Here is a 23,908-nt window from a genome sequence, read left to right on the forward strand (position 1 = left end):
ACTGAGAGCCGGGCAGCGCCATGGCTCTTAGGCTTCTGGCCAGGGCCAGACAGACAGCCTCAAATGCACCTTGCCCCTGCTCTCACCCACGCCCGAGCTCTTCAGCCTGCTTTGGGTGGAGGTGGGGTTTCTGCAGGACTGCCCTTCACAGCAGCCTCTCCTCTGGAGAGCAAGGCTCTGCCTCCAGGAGGTCCCAAGTGGACAGCAGTGCCCATTAGCTCCAGTCCTGGAGGGCTCCGGGAGCACAGAGGAGGCAGGGAGGCAGCAGGGCAGGGTTCTAGAGACTTCCCATGTGTTCCTGAAGAATGAGCAGTTTTCCAGGACAAAGGATAGAGAGGTGGTTGGAGACAAAGGTCTTTGGATTTGTTTGTTTGGCACAGGGTCTCATATGTAGTCTACTCTGATCTTGAACTCATGATGTGTCCCGAGCTAGCCTTAAGCTCTCAGTCCTCTTGCCTCAGCCTCCACACTGCTGGAATTACAGGTTTGTGCCATCATGCCCAACGTGTGTGTGTGTGTGTGTGTGTGTATGTGTGTGTGTGTGTGTGTTAACAGTATTGGGGCAAGCTTGTACTCGGAGCCTGAACTCTGTCCCTTAGCTTTTTTCTTTTTCTTTTTTTCTTTTTTGGGGGAGGGTCCGGTTGTGGGCCTGAACTCTGGGCCTGGGCGCTGTCCCTCAGCTCTTCAGCTCAAGGCTAGTGCTCTACCACTTGAGCCACAGTACCACTTGCAGCTTTTTCTGTTTATATGGTGCTGAGGAATCGAACCCAGGGCCTCATGCATGCAAAGCAACCACTCTACCACTGAGCCACCTTCCCAGCCCAGCTGACAGAGGTTATTATCATCATTACTGAACAGCAAAGTTTATTGGAGCTAACTCTCCCAGATATGTGGCCTCTCAGGTTTGTCTGGACTGGATTTGAAGTGTGATTCTCAGGTGTCAGCGTCCTGAGTAGCTAGGATTGCAAGCGTGAACCATCAGTGCCCAGCAGTGTTCTAGAGTATTTTGCCAGGAAGAGGGACGCGGGCTCACAGCAGCGAGATGCGCACCCAGCCCCAGTCAAGCCTTGCACTCCCTAGAGGCTCCACCCAGAGGCCTGCGGAACTTTCTTTTCTCTTCACTGTTTTTCCTTCTTGGCCCTTCAGTGGAAGGACAGACATCTCATTCTGTGATGGTTGCTGTGCAATCTGTGGTGTCAGCGTTAGCTTTTAGGAACCATAGGGAAGGGCACTAAGAAAGAAAAAGTCGGGGGGAAATGCCTCTTCCCGGGCCTCCAACTCTCCACAAAAGCAGGATAAGGTCCTAACTGGAGTTCCGAGTTTAAAGGCTTGGCTGCCATCCTTGTTCAGCTGACATTTGCCTTTTTCTCTGCTCACTACTACTCCCTCCACATGACCACCATGGTTCTGGATGACCTTAATAGCTGTGTGGAGGACAACACTCAGCCTCTTGGTTCCTGGACTTCCTGTCCTCACCCCGACTCCACCAGACCTTCTATAAAACTTCTGAGCTGTCCACGGTGGCTCAAGCTTATAATCTTAGCTACTTAGCAGATCAGGGTTTCACAGCCCAGTTGTTAATAAATAGTTCAGGACACACCCCATCTCAAGCAATGACTGGGTGTGGCGGAGTATGCCTGTCAACATGCAGCAACGTAGGGAAGCGCAAAGAGGAGGATAGCAGTCCTGGCCAGCCCAGGCATAAAGTGAGACCCTACCTTGAAAATAAATACCCAGGGTAAAAGGAGGCTGTGTGTGTGTGTCTCAAGTGGCAGAGCTTTGCCTGGCCTGTGCAAGGCTCTTGAGTTCTACATGAAAAAAATATAAAAACGCTTTGTCTAAACAAAAGCTACGGTGGTTTGTGAGAATTTCTGTCCCAAGGACTCAGCTGTCCTGTGAAAAGCGCTGATCACGGAACATAAAAGGTCAGGAAGGAATGGACGGGAGCCCATTGGCTGGGGTCCAGGGAAACCGTCCACGCACACTGGCAGCAGGTGGGTTTGCCCGTGGGATGTGATCTTCAGACATTCCTGAGAAGTAGACCCTAACAGAAGTGTGAAGCATCTCACTGTCTCCCAGCCCTGCTGCTTCCGGTCTTCCTGCTTCCCTGGGACCTGCAGCTGGATGGCTCTGGTGACCCTCAGCTCCCTCTCCCCCCCCCCCCCCCCACATCTTGCCAAATCATTCCATTATCTCCCGGCTTACCACTCTCGCACTCCGGTGAAAGCCAGCTGGGCCTCTGTGTCCTGAGCGAGGCAGGATAGAAGAAGCCAACTACATTAGCTCTAATTTCGGAATCATTCAATGAGAGTTCCTTGAGAGTGCTATGGGTCAGAGACAGCTCACCCTGCCTCTCCTGCTGTCTTACTTCCCACGGGCTGCTATAAAAAAAAAAAAATTGGGGCTGGGAAGGTGGCTCAGTGGTAGAGTGCTTGCCTTGCATGCATGAGGCCCTGGGTTCCATTCCTCAGCACCACATAAGCAGAAAAAGCTGCAAGTGGCTCTGTGGCTCAAGTGGTAGAGCGCTAGCCTTGAGCTGAAGAGCTGAGGGACAGTGCCCAGGCCCAGAGTTCAAGACCCACAACCAACAACAAAAAGTTGTTTTTCAAATAAGACCTAATTCTTTTGCCTGAGCAACTCACAGAGTCAGATCTTCCTACCTCCACCTATTGAGTGCTGAGATTACATGCATGCACTGCTGTGTCTAACTTGGTTTGTGTGTGTGTGTGTGTGCGTGTGCATGCACATGTGCATACACCTGTGCTTGTGCCAGTCCTGGGGCTTGAACTCAGGCCCTGGATGCTGTCCCTGACTTTTTTGCTCAAGGCTAGCATGCTAGCCACTGCTCCAAATCCAGTATTTTTTTTTAGTAGTTTATTGGGGATAAGAATATCATGGACTTTCCTGCTCTGGCAGGCTTTGCACTGTGATTCTCAGATCTCGGCCTCCTGAGTAACTTGGATTACAGGACCTGACTTGTTTTTGAAGTAGATAGAGTCTCACTAACTTTTCTGGGGCTGGCCTTGAACTTTGATCCTCCTGTTTCTGCCTCCCAAGTCACTTGCCAGGAGGGGCAGTGTAGAGAAATACAAGCCAAGCTGTGGGTGGGGGGGTGGGGTTGGGCAGGGTGTTTAATGCTTAGAGGAGATGCAGAGCAAGGAGAAGGGACAGAGGAATGGGTGCTGCTACCTTGCAAGCAACCAGCCATCTCCGCGAAGGGGGCAGGACAGTGGTGGGAAGGACCTGGGCTGGGGAGAGGAGCCTCAGGAGCATGCGAAGGGCCCTGGACAGGGCCTGGCTTAAGAGCTGGGAAAACGGAGTGATGTCATCTCACTCTTCCCCACAGGCCAGGCACTGTAGAGGAGGACAGAATCCGGCCTGGCTGAGAGTGATACTGGAGCTTATCTAAGCTGGTGGCTACCAGAGGCTTGTGATCGCCAGTGCTTCAGACATTCATGAGAAAGCCAATGAAACTTCAGAAGCTGTGTGAACACAGAGCAGCCCCCCACCCAGGATCTCCACCTGGGAGACACTGCCCCTGAGCTGGGTGGGGTCTGCTCTTTGTCTCCTTGTCTTTCTTTCCATGTGACAGTGCCATCCGCTCCCAGGCTATGGATCTGGGCTTCATAGTTGGCTGTTTAAACATGGTTAAGGTTGGGCACTGGTGGCTCATGCCTGTAATTCTACAGATTTGAACATCACAATACCTAGCCAGGCTGGGCAGGAAAGTCTGTAAGTCTCTTATCTCCAATGACTTACCAAAAAGCTGGAGGTGGAGGTGTGGCTCAAGTGGTAGAGTGCCAGCCTTGAGAAGATAAAGTTCAGAGCTAACCCTCAGGCCCTGAGTTCAAGCCTCAGTACCTGCATACATACAGACACACGCACATCCAGCACCCTTGTTTCAATCCTCCAAAATCACATGGTTGCTATGAGCAAAAAGTTGAGTGAAAGCATAAAGTTCTGAGATCAAGCCCCAGTACTGGCACAAAAACAACCAAACAAGATAAAGAATATTCAGTCAATAGGTCTTTGTGTTTTGTTTCCTAAACATCTAAGTACTAACCAACCGTGCTCTCCCCCCCAAACTTAAACATATGCTCATATCACAACTCATATATGGGGATGGCTGAGTGGCTCAGCTGTTTTCTCACAGCTGGTGCTCTACCACTTGAGCCATTCCTCCAGTCTGACATTTTGCTGATCACTTGGGGATAGAGTCTTATGAACTATTTTGTCTGGGCTGGCTCTCGACTTCAGTCCTCAGATCTCAGCCTTTTGAGTAGCTATGATTACAGGCATGAGCTACCAGTGCCTGAATTCTAATTTCAAGATGGGGGTGGGGGGTCATTCTTTTTTTTTTTTTGGGTCCGGTGATGGGGCCTGAACTCTGGGCCTGGGCGCTGTCCCTCAGCTCTTCAGCTCAAGGCTAGCGCTCTACCACTTGAGCCACAGTGCCACTTCCGGCTTTTTTTTTTTCTGTTTGCTTATGTGGTGCTGAGGAATCGAACCCAGGGCCTCATGCATGCAAGGCAAGTGCTCTACCACTGAGCCACCTTCCCAGCCCCATGAGACTCTTTTTTTTTGGGGGGGGAGGGGGGGTCATTCTTATGTTGTCCAGGCTGGGCTTAGCCTCCTGGACTCAAGTGATCCTCCTACCTTAGCCTCCTAAGTTTCTGGGACTATAGAGGAGTCAGGCAGCCACTATACCTGGTTACATTAGCTTTTTTTTTTTTTTTTTTTTTGGTAGTTCCTTGGATCAAACTGTCCACACCAAATAAGAACTCTACGGGCTGGGATGTAGCTCAGTGGCAAAGCGCTTGCCTAGCAAGTGCAACGTCCTAGGTTCGATCCCCAGTACCAAAAAAGAAAAGACAAAAAAAAAATAAATAAGAACTCTACAATTAAGATATGTCCTCAGCTCTCACTTTGCATTTCTACGCTGTTCCTGGGTATAGCTACATATTTATGCTGAATAATCTGGAATTTGGCTCTGAGGGATGGCTTGCCTCTGCTGTCCACAGGAAGAGGCCAAATGTTGCTATAGCGTGGCTCCTAGAATACCTGGCTTTGAGCTCCTAAGAGGTGGAGCCCACGTCCCAGGAATCCAGGAGCAGGCCAGCCCACCAACTCCTTCATCAGCTCAGCGTTATGAGGGTGGATAATTATAGCAGATCCATGACTCCTAGTCCATCTTGCTTCTTGTGTCTTCTGACTTTCTATGAGCCTCATGAGGTGTTCTTGCTCTTCCTGGAATTCTGCAAGAGCAGAGTGTGCACGTGTTCATTCATTCATTGATCCTAACTCATTGATTGAGTCTTTTGTGTGCTAGGCAATGATGAGGTATTGAAGAAACATTTACGCTTTTTGAGGAACTCTCGGGAGGGCAAGACAATGTTGTATGTGTAAACAAATATGTATGATCATTGCAGGCAGCATTTGGTTCTATAAAGAAAATACAACCACGTTTATGACCTTGCGATGGGATAAAGTCCCCCATGAAGCCGAGCATCTGCTGGAAAATGACTGCAGAGCTGTACTGCAGCCTTGTCATGTGGGGGTTAAATCCTGGAAATGTGGCTCGTTAGTTCTGAGATGAGCCCTAAGTGTAAGCTATTCCTGGATTTTAAAACTGTATTATAAAACAATCCTAGCCAGGCACTGGTGGCTCACTCCTAGCTACTCAGGAGGATGAGATCTGAGAATTGAGGTTCAAAGCCAGCTCAAGCAAGCAAGTCCTTGAGACTCTTATCTCCAATTAAGTACCAGAAAACTGGAAATGGCCCATTGGCTCAAAGGGGTAGAGTACTAGCCTTGAGCAAAAAAGAGCTCAGAGACAGTCCCCAGGCCCCGAGTCCAAGCCTCACAACAAAAACCAAAACAAGAATCCGACTTTATCCCTTTTTTTCTGCTGAGCCTGGTGGTGCCTACTTCCCATTCCATCTACTCAGGAGGCAGAAGGATCATGAGTTCAAAGCCAGCCTAGGCAAACAAAGCTGGTTTGCAAGCCTCTCAAAACCAAAATGAACAAAGAAATGAACAAAAACCGCAAAAGAGCGAGAGTATAGCTCAAGAAGTAGAGTGTCTCCCTAGCATGCATACGACCCTGGATTTGATCCTTAGAACTGAAAACACAACAAATAAACTTTTTTTCTTCTGATGGTTCTATGTTCCAATCATATTTTGGGATTAAATAGTATTGTAAAATTAATGTTATCTTTTCTTTCCCTTGTCTGTCTTGTCTCTGTTAGCAAAATGAGTCCCTGCCCATAGCTTAGTCCACTCCTTCCCTTCTCCACAGCTTAGCATGCTCCCTTCCTAAGCAACACTAGGCCCATGTAGTAAAGGCAGTAAATAATCAGCCTCCAGCCCCCTTTATCTTGGGATTGCTCTTCTCTGGGGCAGCTACCACCATAGAAGGCACAGTCTCTTTCCTTGGTAAAGGGCCTAGCATATACTTAGGTGAGGGCTCTACCACTAAGTTACATCTCCCAACTACTTCTTGCTTTTAATGTACCATCTAGTAAATGGAAAATTATCTATGTAAAAACAGTCATGGTGGTGCATGCTTGTAATTCCAGCACTCAAGAGGCTGAAATAGAAGGATCCCAAGTGTTAGATTTGAGGTGAGCTTGGGCTATGAGACCCAGTCCCCAAAACTTAATGGAACAATAAAACAAAACCTGTGTTCCTATGCAATGCAGGGAGATTCGCATTTTTACTGGACAGTGCTTATCTAGGGGAATAGCATCCTCAGTAAAGAAAAAGGCAAATGCAAAGTGCCTGAGACAGGAACTGAAGCTGAGTGGGAGTGGGCATGGGAAAGAGGAGAGACCAAATCCAGCCGGACCCTGGTGCGGCTTGGTAGGAAGGCTTGTTATTCAGTTGTTGGTGGTGTTAAACCCAGACAGGCCTTGAACTTGTAATCATGCTTCACCCTCCTGAGGAGCTTGTTTGTTTGTTTTTGGTGCTAATCCTGGGGCTTGAATCTGACCTCAGCGCTGTCTCTGAGTTTTATATTCCCCTCAAGGCTAGTGCTCTACCACTTGAGCCACAGCTGGGTAATGGTGGTAATGGACTTGAGTCTTATGGACTTTGCTGCTGGGCTGGTTTCGCATCGGGATCCTCTGATCCTGAGTAGCTAGGATAATAGGGATGCGAAATGGGCGCCCAGATGACTGATAAAGGTTTCAGTGGAAGACTAGGGGAAAACCATGTCAACCAGATACAGGCTCAGTGGAATTACGGATCGCCTTTCCGGTGGGTGGATGGCAGGGCGCTGTTGCAGGAAGAATCCTGGGTTCTAACTCGGTCTTAGCCGGATCCTTTAGTGGCCCTGGCCTCTCTTGGGGCTCAGTTTCCCCAGCTGCTTTGGCATTTTTGCCGCTGGTTTAGTGTGGTTCGAGCTTCGGGCCTGACACACCCGGCCCTGTAGGGCCGGAGCCCGGCGCCAGGGGGCGCTTCATCGATGACTCGGCGCTCGGCTGCCTCGGCGCCCGCGCGTCGCCGCTCGATTGGTCGAGTCGAGCGCTCCGGCCTGCGCCATTGAGGAGCGGCGGAGAGGAAGCGCCGCGCAGTGCCGGGCCGGGGCGGGCGGCGGCGGCGGCGGGCGGGCGGCGGGGACACCGACCGGCAGGGCCGAGCGGCCGGGACACCCACAGGTAGGAGCCGGGCGGTCGGGCGGGGCCGGGGGTCGCCGCGGCTCTGCCCCGGCCGGCGGGGGCCGCGTCCACCTCAGGGAGGGCGGCGCGGCGGGGCCGGGACCCCGGCGTCCGGGCAGCCCGGGGGGGGGGGGCGGGCGACCCCACGGCCCGGCCGCCGCCCGCGCGGGGACGCCCGAGCCCGGGTCTCCGCGGGCGCGCCGGGCGCCGGCTCCGGGCCGCCCGAGCCCCCCGCGCCCGGGGCGTCGGTCCCGGTCCCCGCCGGAGCCCGGGGCTCAGCGCCCGCGCCCCGCCGCCCGCGCCCCGCCGCCCGCGCCCCGCCGCCCGCGCCCCGCCGCCCGCGCCCCAGCGTGGGTGTCGGGCCGTCTGTCGCCAGCCCCCGGCGCCGCCTCGGGGGGCGTGGGGGACGCGAGGCTCCGGGCCTGCCGGGCCCCTCAGTCCCGGCACCCCCCACCCCGGGCCCGGTCTGGGAAGGGGGGGTCCCTGCCCACTGCGGCGAACGAGTCTTGGGGGGCTGAGCCGAGAGCGCGCTGGGAAGCGAGGGGAACTCGTTTTCGTTGTTTCCTTTTCCTTCCCGACAGCCCAGTTGGAGGGTTCACCAGTCCCCCGGTCCCCCGGTCCCCCGGCCCCCCGGCCCCCCGTCCCTCCCCAGCCTGCGAGCCTCCGGCCATCGGTCCGCGGCGCTCAGCCCCGGCCGCCCCCGAGGAACTCCCGGGTGCTCGGGTCTGACGGTCCCCGGGGCGGGGCGGGGCGGGGCGGGGCGGGGCCTGGCCCAAGGTCACGGCCGCCCGTGGGCCCGCCCGTGGGCTGAGCCCTGCTGACCCCCCCTCCCCGTGTCACCTGTCCCCGGGGGTGGGGGTGGGGTGGTAGTGCCAGGCGGCTGCCTAGAAGCCCCGGTGGCCCCCGGGTGTCAGCGTACCGGGATCCTGGCCAGTCTGGCAGCCCTTCCTGAAACCGGACTCCTTCAGGGAATCCTTGAAACAAGGCCTCCAGCCGGGTCTAGACGCTCAGCCACGCTCGTGGACGCTTCCTGCTTTGGGCCTCGATTGACTCACTTGGGCTAATCGTCCCTGTCTTTTGGATCTGTACTTTGCATTCTTTTCCCTTCCAGGACTAAGCATGGTAGGTCCCCAAAGCGTGTGGACAAAATGACAGTGTTGTCCCTTGACTGGGAGAGCGTTTGTAGTTGGCACTTGAGGGAGAGCTGGCATTTAGGGCTGAAATTAACAGAAGTACAACAAAAATAAAAGAGTACTCTAACTCTGGCTCTTTGCCCACGTGTTTGTGTGTGTGTGGAGCTCACAGAGTGAACTTGGGCTACTAAGTCACTCATGGATTTACCTGGCTAAAATTACAATGGAGAAATGTTCCTTTTACTCAGATTGTGTTAAAGGACTGTAATTTGTTCTTCTAACCACTTTAACCAAGTAACTCAGGGATCACTTGCAGATTCCTTTGGAAAAAAAAATTAGGCAAGTAATTTACCAAATACTTAAAAAATAATAACTTATTGTTGACCAAAAATTTCATCTTGCCAGAAAATGCACAATGCTACTGACAAATGTCAAGTCTTTTCTAGAGATTGAGTTAACTTACTCTGCTTTGGGTCTTTTCCTGGGTGACCACTGTTCTCTTGGGATGAGTATATCCTCTGGCACTCAGATGAATCACTAGAGGTGGAGCAAAGTCCTAGGAAAGGATCCTGAAAACAAGCTAGGTTCCAAACAGGACAAATGCTATCACCAATCTGGAAAGTCTGGTGTGGTGGCTGATGACCAGCATGGGTGGCTTGGAGTAAGATTAACATCTACTGTTCTTATTGGAGTTTACTAGGGGAGGGATCTGAGAACACATTGAAAATACTGTGTCTCAGTTTCTCTTCTATTAGTCTTCTGTAATACTAAAAGCTATCTGTGTAACCTTAGACAAAAACCTTAGCAAAAACTTTATACAGTTATGTGCTAAAGTATCACAAATGTACTAACTTTGATGTAAAATTGACTCTTAGTTGCTAATCAGTATTTTGATAAGCTTCAGAGTTATTGCTAGATATGTGTTTGTGTTTGAAAAAAATTGTCTAGGGGTGGGGAAGAAAGGAGAAAATGATTAAATACATTTTTGGCAATTGTGGTAAAAGTATCAATTGAATATTGAATTTGTATGCTTTGATGTAATCATATAGTTTCTGATGTTTGTCATTATTAAAATGGCTCATTGTGTCAGTATTGTCTGATGTCTAGGTGCTAATAACTCTGTTCTAGGACATTAAGGTTAGTAGATAAAGCACTGCCTTCTCATTTACATGGCTTTTTTGGGGGAGGAGGGGGCAGTAACTTCTACATGCTTGGCTTGCTTGCTTGCTTGCCTGGAATTCTACCACTTAAGTTGCTTCTCCACCCTGGCTTTTTGCTGATTATTTTTGCTGGTTTCAAACCGAGATTCACTGGATCTCACCTTCCTGAGTAGTTAGAATTATAGGTGTGAGCCATCAGCACCTGGTCCATTTATGATTTTAATGATCCCAATGAATACATTTGCAAAATTTAACTAAGACAAGCCTTAATAGGAATTGTTGCAGAATATAAATTGCTTTTGTGTGTCTTAGGGCATTTTTGCTTTCATCTTGGTCAGGGTCCAGCATTGGTTCTGTTGATCTTTGGCTACATCATTTGTTTTTGTTTTTGTTTTTTTTTTGGTCAGGTCGTGGGGCCTGAACTCTGGGCCTGGGCACTGTCCCTCAGCTCTTCAGCTCAAGGCTAGCGCTCTACCACTTGAGCCACAGCACCACTTCCGGCTTTTTTCTTTTTGCTTATGTGGTGCTGAGGAATGGAACCCAGGGCCTCAGGCATGCAAGGCAAGCGCTCTACCACTGAGCCACCTTCCCAGCCCTGGCTACATCATTTGGAAGGGGGGCTGTCTTACTTATGTAGGATGGTTATAGCTGCTTGGGAAGTCTCTACTAACAAGATATCATAGAAGCTCTGGGTGCCAGTGGCTCACACCTGTAATCCTAACTATTTCGGGTAAGATCTGAAGATTTGCAGGCAGAAGCCAGCTTGGACAAAAAAGTCTGTGAGACTTATTTCCATTTAACCACCAAAATAGCGGGAAGAGGAGATGGTAGAGTGCTAGCCTTGAGTGAAAAAGCTCAGGGATGGTGCCTGGCCTCTGAGTTCAGGCCCCAGAACCAGCACACACAAAATAATAATAATAAAAAAGATAGTATAGAAGCCTCCAAAGTCATGGTAATCAAAATGTCTTTACCATTGCCAAATCCTACCCCTGTGAGAACTTTTGTTGTTGTTTGTGAGGGCCTGGGTGCTGTCCCTGAGCTCTACGGCTCAAGGTGAGCACTTGAGCCACAGCATCACTTCCGGTTTTCTGGTAGTTAATTGGAGATAAAAGTCTTAAGGACTTTTCTGCCCAGTCTGGCTTTGAACTTCGATCCTCAGATCTCAGCCTCCTGAATAGCTAGGGTTACAGGCGTGAGCCACCAGTGCCCTGCTCCCTGTGAGAACTTCTGATCAAGGCAGTCTAATCCTGAGGTGAGACCTAAAAGCCAGCCATTCAGTGAGCAGTCACCTTGAAAAGACACTGGTTTCCAATAGCAGGTACCTTAGTGAATTTCTAGCAGACTATTCCTTGCAGCTGCAGAAAAACATAGTTCTCTCAATTTGGCTCTCCATGCCACGACAGGGCATCTAACAGTGCTTCTTCCCTATCTCCTTTAAGTCTGGCTGGTCGTGCATCTACCTGCAGCCAGGTAGAGCTGGAAGTCAGCTTTTAGGAAGCCTTCTAGTTTTTTTTTGTTAACCTCACCCCCATTTATTTATTTATTTAGATTCTGTGACCATGGGAAAGAGAAATAAAGAATGATCCATGAACCTTAAGCACCTTTTCCTGAGGAAGTAGTCATGTTGGAAGGTCTTGTAGCCTGGGTTCTCAATACCTATTTGGGGAAGTACGTCAATAACCTGAACACTGACCAGCTTTCTGTTGCCCTTCTCAAAGGTGAGTACATATATTTCTTTTCTTTTTCTTTCCGTTTTTTTTTTTTTTTTTTTTTTTTTTGTGGTCATGGGCTTGAACTCTGGGCCTATGCCCTGTCCCTGAGCTCTTCAGCTCAAGGCAAGAGCTCTACCACTTGAGCCACAGCACCACTTCCAGTTTTCTGGTGGTTAATTGGAGATAAGAGTCTCACAGACTTTCCTGCCTGGGCTGGCTTTGAACCGAGTTCCTCTGATCTCAGCCTCCTTAGTAGCTAGGATTACAGGTGTGAGCCACCAGTGACCAGCTATATATTTCTATTTGATAAATAATGACTTGGTACAAGATATTTCTATTACTAAGTATGTTTTGTTATATTGAGAATGAGAACTCATGTTTATATGTTTACTTAAATATATGTTTTCCCTCTGACAGTAATGGTTAGTACAAGGCAACTCATATTACTTGCAGCTTTGTTTGTTTGTTTTTGGTTTTGTTTTTGTGTTTTTTTTCCTCTTAGATAGAATTTTGCTAAATAATCTAGGCTGGTGTGAAACTTGCTATATAGGTAAGGCTGGCCTCAAACTCTTGCTTTAGGCACATGTATATAGTTTGTGACTATGCTTAATTTTAGATAGGATTTTTTTTTTCAGGGGTGGGGGTGGGGGTGAGGATGAGGGACATAGGGCCTTGCTATGTAGCCCAGGCTGGCCTTCATCTCTCCATCTTCCTGCTACCACACCTAGCTCCCACTTAGTTTTTTCTGAAACCTTGTGGAGGGGAGGCAGCTACTATGTAGTGACAGTGCCATTGACTTTGGCTTCAAATAGTTTGTCACTGTGGGTAACTGTGAGTAGTAGCTAATATTGAAATCCTGTGTCTCTGTTTCTTTAGAAAAAGGGACTAATATACCTTCGCAGGGTTGCTGTAAGAATGAAATGAAATAACATTTAATCTTCTTAGCCTGCTAGTATACAATAGATACCTAGCAATAGTTTAAAAATATTTGACTGGGGCTGGGAAGGTGGATGAGTGGTAGAGTGTTTGCCTTGCATGTATGAGGCCCTGGGTTCAATTCTTCAGTTCCACATAAGCAGAAAAAGTGGGAAGTGGTGCTATGGCTCAAGTGGTAGAGCACTATCTAGCCTTGAGCTGAAGAGCTCAGGGACAGCACCCAGGCCCAGATTTCAGATCCCATGACTGCCCCCCCCCAAAAAAATATATACACACACACATATATATATAATTTGACTGAGTTCTTTGAGCTCTTGCTTACTAAAGTACCTAAAGCTTGAGACATCTTTGCTTTTACCAACAAATACAGCTCTGTAATTTACTGTATTTTCCGTGTGTGTGTGTGTGTGTGTGTGTGTGTGTGTGTGTGTGTGTGTGTGTGTGTGTGTGTGTGTGTGTGTGTGTGTGTGTGTGTGTGTGTGTGTGTGTGTGTGTGTGTGTGTGTTAGTACTGAGGCTTGAGCTCGGGCCTTGAGTTCTCATTTTTCTTTTTTGCTCAAGGCTGGTGCTCTACTACTTGAGCCACACTATTTGGCCTTTTATTAGTTAATCAGAGATAAGACTCTCATGTACTTTTCCTGTTTGGGCTTGCTGAGAACTATGATCATCAGATCTCAGCTTGCTGAGGATTATAGGATTATAGAAGTATAGCTTTGTTCTCCTTGTTGTAATTTAAATAGTCTTGGTCCATTTCAAAATGGAACCTTTAACATCTATTGGTCAATTTGCAGGCACATAATCACAGGAGGCTGAGAGGAGGCCTGATCTAACAGAAGTGCAGAGTCCTGGGAGTGATGTGTAGCTAGTGGACCAGGATAGGCTAGTAGAAAGAAATAGCCATGAAGTGTTGGTATGGGGTGATAATAGAGTACTAGTGGTTACCATGTCCCTAAAAGCATTGCTGTCCAAGAATTCATGACCATCTAATCTAGGCAAAGGATCTTGGCTGTGGTAGTGGTGGGTGCAGCCTTGGTTGCCCTTCCCCATGCCTTCTTTGCGTTTTGGAAACACCTTTCTGCTTCTCCTTCCATCCTTTGAAGGAAGCTAAGGGGAAAGCCAAGGTGAAGATAATGTGTTCAAAGTATAGATAGTGTCAGGTTCACATCTGGTTGCTCTTTGATGGTCCCAGACACACAGAAGTCTAGAACTATATACCAAGCCTTGCTAGTATCAGAGCTGGCTATGTTCAGACCTGGGACACACATTTCCCAGGCTTCTGGTTGACGGCAAAGCTCTGTGCTAAAAGCTGATAGAAAAGAGGAGGCAGGAGGAGGAGACAGAAAAGAGGGGGAGGGGAGGGAAGAGAGGGAAAGGGAAGAGAAAGAAGAGAAGGGAGGGGAAGGAAGGGAAAGGGAAAGGAAGAGGAAGCAAGGAGAAGAGAGGGGACTTGAAAGAAAATAATGCTGGTAAAATTTGTGGCATACTGTAGTATGGTGAGATCTCCATCTCCCTAGTGACAGGGTGATGTGAGTTCTTAGCTCAGTCCCTGCCTTCAGAGAGCTGCTACCCTGTTGGTGAGGCAAATTATATAACCACCTGTGTTGTTATCCTACCAACAGAATCACCGTGCAGGAGCACAGAGGAGGGGGGTGCCTTTCCTTCTGTCTGCAGGCCCCTGGTAAAGCTGTTAGAATAGCTTTTGAGTGGGCTTAAAAGGACAATGGGTGGCCTCGGATAGGCTACCACCCTCCAGGGAGAGTGAAGCCTGTGAGTGAGGGGGAAGCTTTCATATTTGGAAGGCAGCTGTGCTTACCACTGTACCACTAATGCGCTCCAACTTTAACATGTGGAATGGATTGGGGCAGAAAGTGGAGGCTGCCTGTGACATGGCAAGGAATCTGAACTTTGATCTTTGATATGACTCTGTTTGTAGCCCAAAGATCCAGTTGCCCATTTGTGTTCTTTGTATGAGCTAGTCCCTTAGATAACCAGGAGAGAATCTAGTAGTCAGTAGAGGTTGCTGAGAAACAGCCAACCCTTAAATTCACCCTCACTACAGTGAATAGATTTCTGGCTATCTGAAATGAGAAAGAAATTTTTTTTTTTTTTTTTTTTTAATTTTTATTTTTTAATGAGAGAGAGCTGGGAAGAGAGGAAAGAGAGAGAGAAAAGAGCCAGAAAAGAGCAGAGAGAGGGGTAAGAACAGTAGCACTCATGTGGTATTCAGGTAAGGGGTAGACCTGCTGGGACCAGGCAAGGTTGGCACTCCATGTGGCTGGGAAAGAGAGAGAGCAAGAAAAGAACAGAGAGAGAGCTAGAGTAGAACAGAGAGAGCAAGAAAAGAGCAGCAAGAACAAGAGCAAGAGGGCGTCTGGGCCTGGGTTAGGCCTTATGTAGGGTAAGAAAAGAACAGAGAGAGAGCTAGAGTAGAACAGAGAGAGCAAGAAAAGAGCAGCAAGAACAAGAGCAAGAGCGAGAAAGAAATTTGTGATGAGATATCCATGAGTAAGTCTTTCTTTTTTTTTTTTTTTTCTTTTCAAAGCTTTATTTAAGATCAGGGCACAAAAACTGGAGGCTTGAATGGGGTAGGGGTGTGTGAATGGGACAGGAACTTAAGCCTTTGCCGAAGCTGGGGCTGGAGGGGAGGCTGAGGGAGGGTGGAGAGGGATCATCCGCCTTGTTGCCGCCTTCCACAGCCGGTGGAGTAAGTCTTTCTTAAACTGTGGAGCAGCTGGGAAATGTTGAGTCCACCTGCTTTTGTGTCACATTTGCTTATTGAAAAATAAGGTGGTTCCAAGAGCAAATATCTTCTAAAGAAAGGGACTAGCTAGGATGTAGCTCAGTGGTAGGGTGCTTGCCTAATATGCACGAGGCCAGGCACTACTTGGCTCACACCTGTAATTTGCTACTCAGGAGGTTGAGATGTGGGATTGAGGCTTGAGGCCAGCTTGGGCCAAAAAAATCTGCCTGCCCCAAATCTCTATCTCCAAAATCTCCACCTCCAAAATAACCAGCAAAAGGCTGATCTGGAGATGTGGTTCAAGTAGTAGAGTACTACCTGAGCAAGCAAGCTAGCCAAGTACAAGGCCTCAAGTTTAGATCTCAGAACCAGGTGTGTATGTGTGTGGATGACTTGGATTTTATCTTTGGCATTGCAAAAAAGGAAAAAAAATCAGCAATTATATACTTGCCAGTTATTTATGTCAGTTGCACCTAAGGTAAAGGCTTTCTGATTTTTCCCCTTCTAATCACTTTTACCTCTAACTGTGTAAGTCGGGTTATTTTGCTGAGCTTATTGTCTTTTCCTTTGGGGGTAGTCTCTAGGTATGGGGCACCCCAAGTAGAGAGGTATTTTCACAGAAATAAATTCATAGTAGACTTCATTTCCTAGAACCTGCCAAATTATTGTATTTGAATTCTTTTTTTTTTTTTGGTCCGGTCGTGGGGCCTGAACTCTGGGCCTGGGTGCTGTCCCTCAGCTCTTCAGCTCAAGGCGAGTACTCTACCACTTGAGCCACAGCGCCACTTCCAGCTTTTTTCTTTTTGCTTATGGGGTGCTGAGGAATCAAACCCAGGGCCTCATGCATGCAAGGCAAGCGCTCTACCACTGAGCCACCTTCCCAGCCCCTGTATTTGAATTCTTAAGTTTGAAATAAACATTTAAAGGGAGAAATAATCAAATTGCTTTAAGTTTTTTGTTTTGGTATTGAAGTTTGACCTCAGGACCCTACACTTCCTAAGCAAGCATTCTGCAACCTGAACCATACATACCCAAGCCCTATATTATGTCTTTGTCTGTCTGTCTTATTCCCAGGCCGCCATACTAGTTAATGATTATTGTTAGTACTGTTCAGACAGATTTAAGTGGCTAAGAAATTTTCTTGTCTTGCTGGGCGCTGGTGGCTCACATCTCTAATCCTAGCTACTCAGGAGGCTGAGATCTGAGGATGGCGGTTCAAAGCCAGCCTGGGCAGGAAAGTCTGTGAGACTCTTATCTCCAATTAACCAGAAGTGGAGCTGTGGTTCAAAGTGGTAGAGCACTAGCTTTGAGTGAAAGAGTTCAGGAACAGGCCCAGGTCCTGAGATCAAGCCTCAGGACTGACAAAATTTTTTTTTCTTTTTTTTATGAATAATTTTGTAAAATAGTTGGTTCTCTCCTGAGCAATTTGGGGCTGAGAACCTTGCCTTCTCTCAAGTTCCCTGTGGCTAGCTCAGTGTCCTGCTCCTAGGAGATCCTTAGTAGCATATGCAATGAATTTTACATGACTGGGAAAGAATGTTAGCCAGCTTCCATTACTGTGATAAAGTACCTGAAATAATCAACATAAAAAGAGGAAAGGTTTAATTTGAGTCAGTTTCAGAGCTTCTGCCCTTGGTTCCTTGGCTCCTTTTTATTGTCTGTTGTAGGGCTTGAACTCTGGGCCTGGGCATTGTCCCATTGCTCTACCACTTGAGCCACAGTGCCACTTCCAGTTTTTGAGTGGTTAATTGGAGAGAAGAGTCTCATGGGGACTTTTCTGTCTGGGTTGGCTTGGACCATGATCCTCAGATCTCAGCCTCCTAAGTAGCTAGGGTTACAGGCTTGAGCCACCGGTGCCCAGATATATACTTGTTTTCTTTGTGGTACCTGGGATTGAACTCAGGACCTTGTGAGCAATACCTCTGGCCCTTTGCTTTGTTTGGTTTTGAGATAGGGTTTTACTAACTTTGCTGAGGCTGGTCTTAAAACTCAGGATCCTCCTGCCTCCATCTCTAGAGTAGCTAGGATTACAGGTGTGTTCTAGCACAATTCCTTTTGGTGATCAGTTTTATTTAGTTCATGGTCTCTCAAATGTTCTGCGTCATACTCTTTTTTTGAGGAGTAGGCTGAAGGGAAGGGTGAGAGTAGGAGTTGTTTGTTAAAAATGGCAGATACCAGGCTGGGATGTAGCTCAGTGGCAAAGCGCTTGCCTAGCAAGTGCAACGTCCTGGGTTCGATCCCCAGTACCAAAAAAGAAAAGACAAAAAAAAAAAAATACAGTTAAAAAAAAAAAAAAGGCAGATACCTGTTTTAATCCTAGGGATTTTGATTGGTGTGTCCGGGGGTGGGCTAGGCTGGGCTGTGCTAGGGCTCAGGAGTCTGCTTCTAATCCTTGTGAAGTCAGATGTTGATGGTCCTATGGGACATGCTAGCCTAAAGAGAGAGAGAGAGAGAGAGAGAGAGAGAGAGAGAGAGAGAGAGAGAGAGAGAGAGAGAGAGAGAGAGAGAGAGAGAGAGAGAGAGAGTGTGTGTGTGTGTGTGTGTGTGTGTGTGTGTGTGTTGTGTCAGGAGTCTGCTTCTAATCCTTGTGAAGTCAGATGTTGATGGTCCTATGGGACATGCTAGCCTAAAGAGAGAGAGAGAGAGAGAGAGAGAGAGAGAGAGAGAGAGAGAGAGAGAGAGAGAGAGAGAGAGAGTGTGTGTGTGTGTGTGTGTGTGTGTGTGTGTGTGTCAGGGGTGGGGGGGAGGGTGTCTGCAAACTGGCCAGCAGGCCAAATCTGATCTCTGGTCTGCTGGCTCAGGATGGCTTTCTATATTTCTAATGTCTGTTGAAAAATAAACATTCCAGGGGCTGGGAAGGTGGCTCAGTGGTAGAGCACTTGCCTTGCATGCATGAGGCCCTGGGTTCGATTCCTCAGCACCACATAAGCAAAAAGAAAAAAGCCGGAAGTGGCGCTGTGGCTCAAGTGGTAGAGCGCTAGCCTTGAGCTGAAGAGCTGAGGGACAGCGCCCAGGCCCAGAGTTCAGGCCCCATGACCGGACCCAAAAAAAAAAAAAAAGAAAAAAGAAAGATAAACATTCCAGGCACAGTGGTGCATACCTGTATTTCCACCTACTCAAGAAGAGCTTTTGAGACCAGCCTGGGCAATGTAATGAGACTTAAGTCCAGAAGGGGGACGGAGGGGACAGGAGGGGCAGGATGAAAAGAAGAGAAAAAAAAGAGTTTATGTAGTAGATATCATATAAAGCCATCTGGCTGTTGGAGCCTTCAACTCTTGAAGGCTGGTGAGCTCCAGCTGCCATGTACAGTTCAGAATGTGTGGTCAGGAATTCAGTGCTGGAGGTAAAACATGTACTGGTGGTATTTCTTCTATAGCCTTCTCCAGCCCTCTTCAGTGTCCTGCACACAGTAGGCACTTAAGATATTGGTTGGCTAACTGTTTTATGATGTTCTTTTGTTTTTAGGTGCTGTTGAATTAGAAAACCTCCCATTAAAGAAAGATGCCCTGAAAGAACTGGAATTACCATTTGAAGTCAAAGCTGGTATGTGGAACTGAAGGAGGGGCAGAAAGTTTTGGGTCTCATGATACAGGGACATGGAGACAGAGTTCTGTGTCTCTGTGACCAAGAGCAGAAGGATGAGAAACAGAGTTTAGAGCAGTCTCTGGCTGCCTGTGTCAGGACAGGATGACCTGGAGGTGTTGGGTGGGGGTGGGGTCCCAACACATTAAATCAGATCTCAGAGGGAGCCTACATATATAATAAGTACTCTAAGTGGTGATCTATGAGGGCCTCTGTTCTAAACAGAAGGGATTCATTTTCTCAGACACTCATTTTGATAGTACTGACAGATTTTTGCCTAAGACATGGGCTCTGGAACAGTATGATTAGGTTGTTATTCTACTTCTGCCACTTTCTGGCTGGATGACCTTGGACAAATTACCTATTACTAGTCTGTCAGCCTAAGAGTCTTTGAAGAGCTGAGTGTTATGGCTCAGGCTTGTAATCCAGCTACTTGGGAGCCTGAGGCAGGAGGATGGTGAATTCCAGGCTAGCCTGGGTGATACTGTGAGCCGGGATTACAGACATGAGCCACCACAACTGGACAGTCCTTTTTTTGGGGGAGGGGGGGGTCCTTCATGGGGCTTGAATTTAGGGCCTAGGCCCTCCCCTTGAACTTTTCTGCTCAAGGCTAGTGCTCTACCATTGGAGCCACAGTGTCACTGTCAGTTTTCTGGTGGTTAATTGGAGATAAGTCTCACAGACTTTACTTCCTACAGGTTTTGAACTGTGATCCTCAAATCTCAGCCTCCTGAGTAGCTAGGATTACAGGTGTGAGCCACCTGTGTCTATTTTTGTTAAGAGTCTTACTTTGTGTCTCTGACTGGTCTGGAACTGGCTTGGTTGCCTAAGATGGCATTGAACTTATTATCCTCCTATCTCAGCTTCCCAAGTTATATGATGACAGGTGTATACCACCACACTCAACTTGCTGCCTGTTTTTTTTTTTTTTTTTTGTCAGTCGTGGGGCTTGAACTCTGGGCCTGGGCGCTGTCCCTCAGCTCTTCAGCTCAAGGCGAGCGCTCTACCACTTGAGCTACAGCGCCACTTCCGGTTTTCTGGTGGTTTATTGGAGATAGGAGTCTCACGGTCTCTCTTGCCCGGGCTGGCTTTGAACCGCGATCCTCAGATCTCAGCCTCCTGAGTAGCTAGGATTACAGGTGTGAGCCACCAGCGCCCGGCTTGCTGCCTGTTTTTTGTTTTTTGTTTTGGTCCAGTCGTGGGGCCTGAACTCTGGGCCTGGACGCTGTCCCTCAGCTCTTCAGCTCAAGGCTAGCACTCTACCACTTGAGCCTAGCACTACTTCTGGCTTTTTTTTTTTTTTTCTGCTTATGTGGTGCTGAGGAATGGAACCCAGGGCCTCATGCATGCAAGGCAAGCGCTCTACCACTGAGCCACCTTCCCAGCCCTTGCCTGTTTGTTTTTTTAACTGTATATATATATATTTACTTTTTTTTTGTCTTTTCTGTTATTGGGGATTGAACACAGGACATTACTAGGCAAGTACTTTGCCACTGAGCTATATCTAAGACCCTGTTAAGTTTTTTTTTTTTTGGTCCAGTCGTGGGGCCTGAACTCTGGGCCTGGGTGCTGTCCCTCAGCTCTTCACCTCTAGGCTAGTGGTCTACCACTTGAGCCACAGCACCACTTCTGGCTTTTTTTTTTTTTTTTTTTTTCCTGCTTATGTGGTGCTGAGCAATTGAACCCAGGGCCTCATGCATGCAAACAAGTGCTCTACCACTGAGCCACCTTCCCAGCCCTAAGTTTTTTGATTTTTTTTTTTTTTTTTTTGCCGGTCTTGGAGCTTGAACTCAGGGCTTGGGCACTGTTCCTGAGTTTTTTTTATTGAAGCCTAGCACTCTACCACTTGAGCCACAACGCCATTTCTGGCTATGTATGTGGTTCTGAGGAATTGAACCGAGGGCCTCATGCATGCTAGGCCAGACTCTACCACTAAGCCACATACCCAGCCCCGTGTTAGTTTTTTTTTTTTTTTTTTTTGTTGGTAGTGAGGCTTGAACTCTGGGCCTGGGCACTGTTCCTGAGCTTCTTTTGCTCAAGGCTAACGCTCTACCACTTGAGCCACAGTACCTCTTCTGGCTTTTTCTGCTTATGTGGTGCTGAGGAATCAAATCCAGAACCTCATGCATGTGAGGCAAGCACTCTACCACTGAGCCACCTTCCCAACCCCCTGTTAGTTTTTTAAATAAAAAAATAGAGTGGCTGGTCCCTGTAGCTCACCTTGTACCACAGCTCCACTACTTGAGAGGCAGAAGGCTAGAGGATTGAGGATTGATCTTTTTTGCCAGCCCAGGCAATGAATTATCTAGCTGTTCAGAGGAATAGGTAGGAGTTTGCTGTCTAGGCTGGATCTGGTAAAAATGCAAGAACTTATTTGAAAATAACTAAAGCAAAAAGGGATGAAGGCACGGCTTAAATGGTAGAGTATCTGCCTTTTTGTTTTGTGTTTTTGATGTATGTGTGGGTACTGGGCCTTGAGCTCAAGGCCTTGCACTTGTTTAGCCCTTTCTGCTCAAGGTTGGTGTTATACCAGTTGAATCACACCTTTACTTCCAGCTTTTTGCTAATTAATTGGATGTAAAAGTCTTAGGATTTTTCTGCCCAGGCTGGCTTTGAAACTGCAGACATTAGATCTCAGTCTCCTGAGTAGCTAGGAATATAGGTATAAGCCAGCTAAGTACCTGCCTTCTAAGCACAGGGCCCTGAGTTCAAATCTAGTGCTGTCAAAATAAAATAATGGAAAAGTAATACATGCTCTTTAAAGTGAACTGGAAAAGTTCTAAGAACTAGAACTAAAAGATGTACAGACGTTTGACAAGAATTTTTTCTCCTCCCAGGCTTAATTGGGAAAGTGACCCTTCAGATCCCCTTTTACCGCCCACATGTGGACCCTTGGGTCATCTCCATCTCCAGCCTTCACTTAATTGGAGCCCCTGAGAAAATACAGGACTTCAATGATGAAAAGGAGAAGCTGTTGGAAAGGGAACGCAAGAAAGCACTGCTTCAAGCCTTGGAGGAGAAATGGAAGGCAAGGCACAGAGCTTTTGTCATAGGGGCAGTTGTGGTGATGTCCCAAGTGGCTCAGCACTGAGGTTTGCTGACCTTGGTTCTTTCCCTTGCAGAATGAACGCCAGCAGAAAGGGGAGTCCTACTGGTATTCGGTGACAGCCTCAGTGGTTACGAGCATTGTGGAAAACATTGAAGTGAGTCCTGTTGACTTTCATGAAGCATAGACATGAAAGGGATTTCTCAAGTTCAGATGTGTTTTACTCAAGCAAGTAAGCTTGCTTGTTTCTTATGGGTTAACTCACTTAAGGTGTTGGTTTTGGAGGCCTTGCCGTAGGGAAAACCTGAAAAGCAAGTCCTGGGCTCTGGTGCAGGTGCAGGTTTTTCTTGCTTCAGCAGATGTGTGTAGGAGTTTGTCTCACTTCCATTTCCCTTAACTGTACTTTCTTTTTGAATATTGGAATCCTGTTTGCTAAAGGACTCGTCTCCTCAGAAGCCAGGTTACCTAAGCCTTCCTGATTGTGCTCCCAGGTCAAATCACTTAGCCTCCCTGGTCTTAGTCTCTTCATCTGAGGTTGGCGACTTGATGTCTATGTATTGCATAGTAAATCGTGAGCAGTCCACTAGGATGTCTAGCCTCTCACCACTGTATCTGGTGGCAGTTGATGAGATCCAGCGCTGGGATTGCTCGCCAAGTTTTCTACTCTAGTTATAGTTGGGCTTTGTCTTCAAAAATCGAATCAGGAGCCACGCTCATTTTCATGAATGTCATGAGAGTTAGCTCATGCTCTTGACTTCCAAGGTTATTTTGTAGTGGCAAGGCAACCCAGGTCTAATGTGTTTCAGGTATTTTCTCTTTCCCCAAAATATAGTCCAGAGGATGATGGTTTCATAACTTACATAACTTTGAAAAAAAGATTGGTATATGTGAGATGACTGCTTTGAATTCTGTTCAGAAAGTTGTTTATTTTTGGCTTTTATTAATTATTTTTTCTGAAAGTTTTGGCAAGGATCTATTTCAGTAAGAGTTAATGTAGGGAGAAATGGAGAAGAGAAGCACTTCCTGCTCCCCATGTAGTAACTAGATTGAAGACTCACAATGGTGGTGCTTACCTGTTGCTTGGTGAATACATAAGTCATGTCATCCTAGCAACTTCTAATCCTTAGAAAAATGGTTTTTCTGAACCAAATAGTTGACAAATAACCTAAGGGAGGATTATATATTTTGGTTTACAGTGTCAGAGGGTTCAGTCCATCATGGCCAGCCCTGGTTTTCAAGCTAGGGGTGAGGCTGAGTGAGCATCATGGCAATGGAAGCATGGGCTGAGGCTGCTCACTTCTGCTGGACAGGAAGCAAGGAAGGAGGATAGGAAACAAAGTGAATAGGAAGGGACCAGAGTAAGATAGAGGGCCCCAGCTACTTCCTTTAGGCCTACCTCTTATCTTCTACCAGGTCCAATAATACCACCATAATATAATCTGTCAGGGGATTAACCCAATTTTCAGGTCAGAGTTCTATGACCTACTACCTACTGTGAGGGAACACCATCACAGACACACCCAGGTGTGTCTTACTGGGTGTCCTGGGTATTTCTTAATCCGGTCAATGGATGATCAAGATTAATTATCAAAACAATTTCACCAGCAGTATGTGGGAAATTGTTTCTCCACAGCCTCTTTAGCACTGTCTCTTTTGATAATAGCTAAATCTTTATTTTTTTATTTATTTTTATTTTTATTTTTTTTTGGGTCCGGTCATGAGGCCTGAACTCTGGGCCTGGGCACTGTCCCTCAGCTCTTCAGCTCAAGGCTAGTGCTCTACCTCTTGAGCCACAGCGTCACTTCCGGCTTTTTTCTTTTTGCTTATGTGGTGCTGAGGAATGGAACCCAGGGCCTCAGGCATGCAAGGCAAGCACTCTACCACTGAGCCACCTTCCCAGCCCCAATAGCTAAATCTTTAATATAACCATCATGGTTGCGAT

General features: G+C 47.6%; 1 protein-coding gene across 7 annotated transcripts in view; it reads left to right on the forward strand.

Moving 5' to 3' along the window:
• Positions 1–7,575: 7,575 nt before the first annotated feature.
• The window catches only part of Vps13d (vacuolar protein sorting 13 homolog D), a 242,471-nt gene continuing 226,138 nt past the window's right edge, over positions 7,576–23,908 (forward strand). For 6 of the 7 annotated variants that reach the window (XM_070037405.1, XM_070037408.1, XM_070037409.1 and 3 more), the window contains exons 1-5: positions 7,576–7,658; positions 11,500–11,669; positions 18,804–18,881; positions 21,758–21,948; positions 22,043–22,123. In XM_070037405.1, the coding sequence (XP_069893506.1) occupies positions 11,573–11,669; positions 18,804–18,881; positions 21,758–21,948; positions 22,043–22,123 (447 nt within the window). In that variant the 5' untranslated portion in view covers positions 7,576–7,658; positions 11,500–11,572. Of the gene's footprint in view, positions 7,659–8,685; positions 8,781–11,499; positions 11,670–18,803; positions 18,882–21,757; positions 21,949–22,042; positions 22,124–23,908 lie in introns of those variants that run through there. The other variant, XM_070037406.1, reaches the window with a different exon arrangement.

The sequence above is a fragment of the Dipodomys merriami genome, unplaced genomic scaffold (genome assembly GCF_024711535.1).
Source record: "Dipodomys merriami isolate MVZ:Mamm:240054 unplaced genomic scaffold, mDipMer1.0.p SCAF_28, whole genome shotgun sequence".
In the NCBI taxonomy this organism is placed as follows: domain Eukaryota; kingdom Metazoa; phylum Chordata; class Mammalia; order Rodentia; family Heteromyidae; genus Dipodomys; species Dipodomys merriami.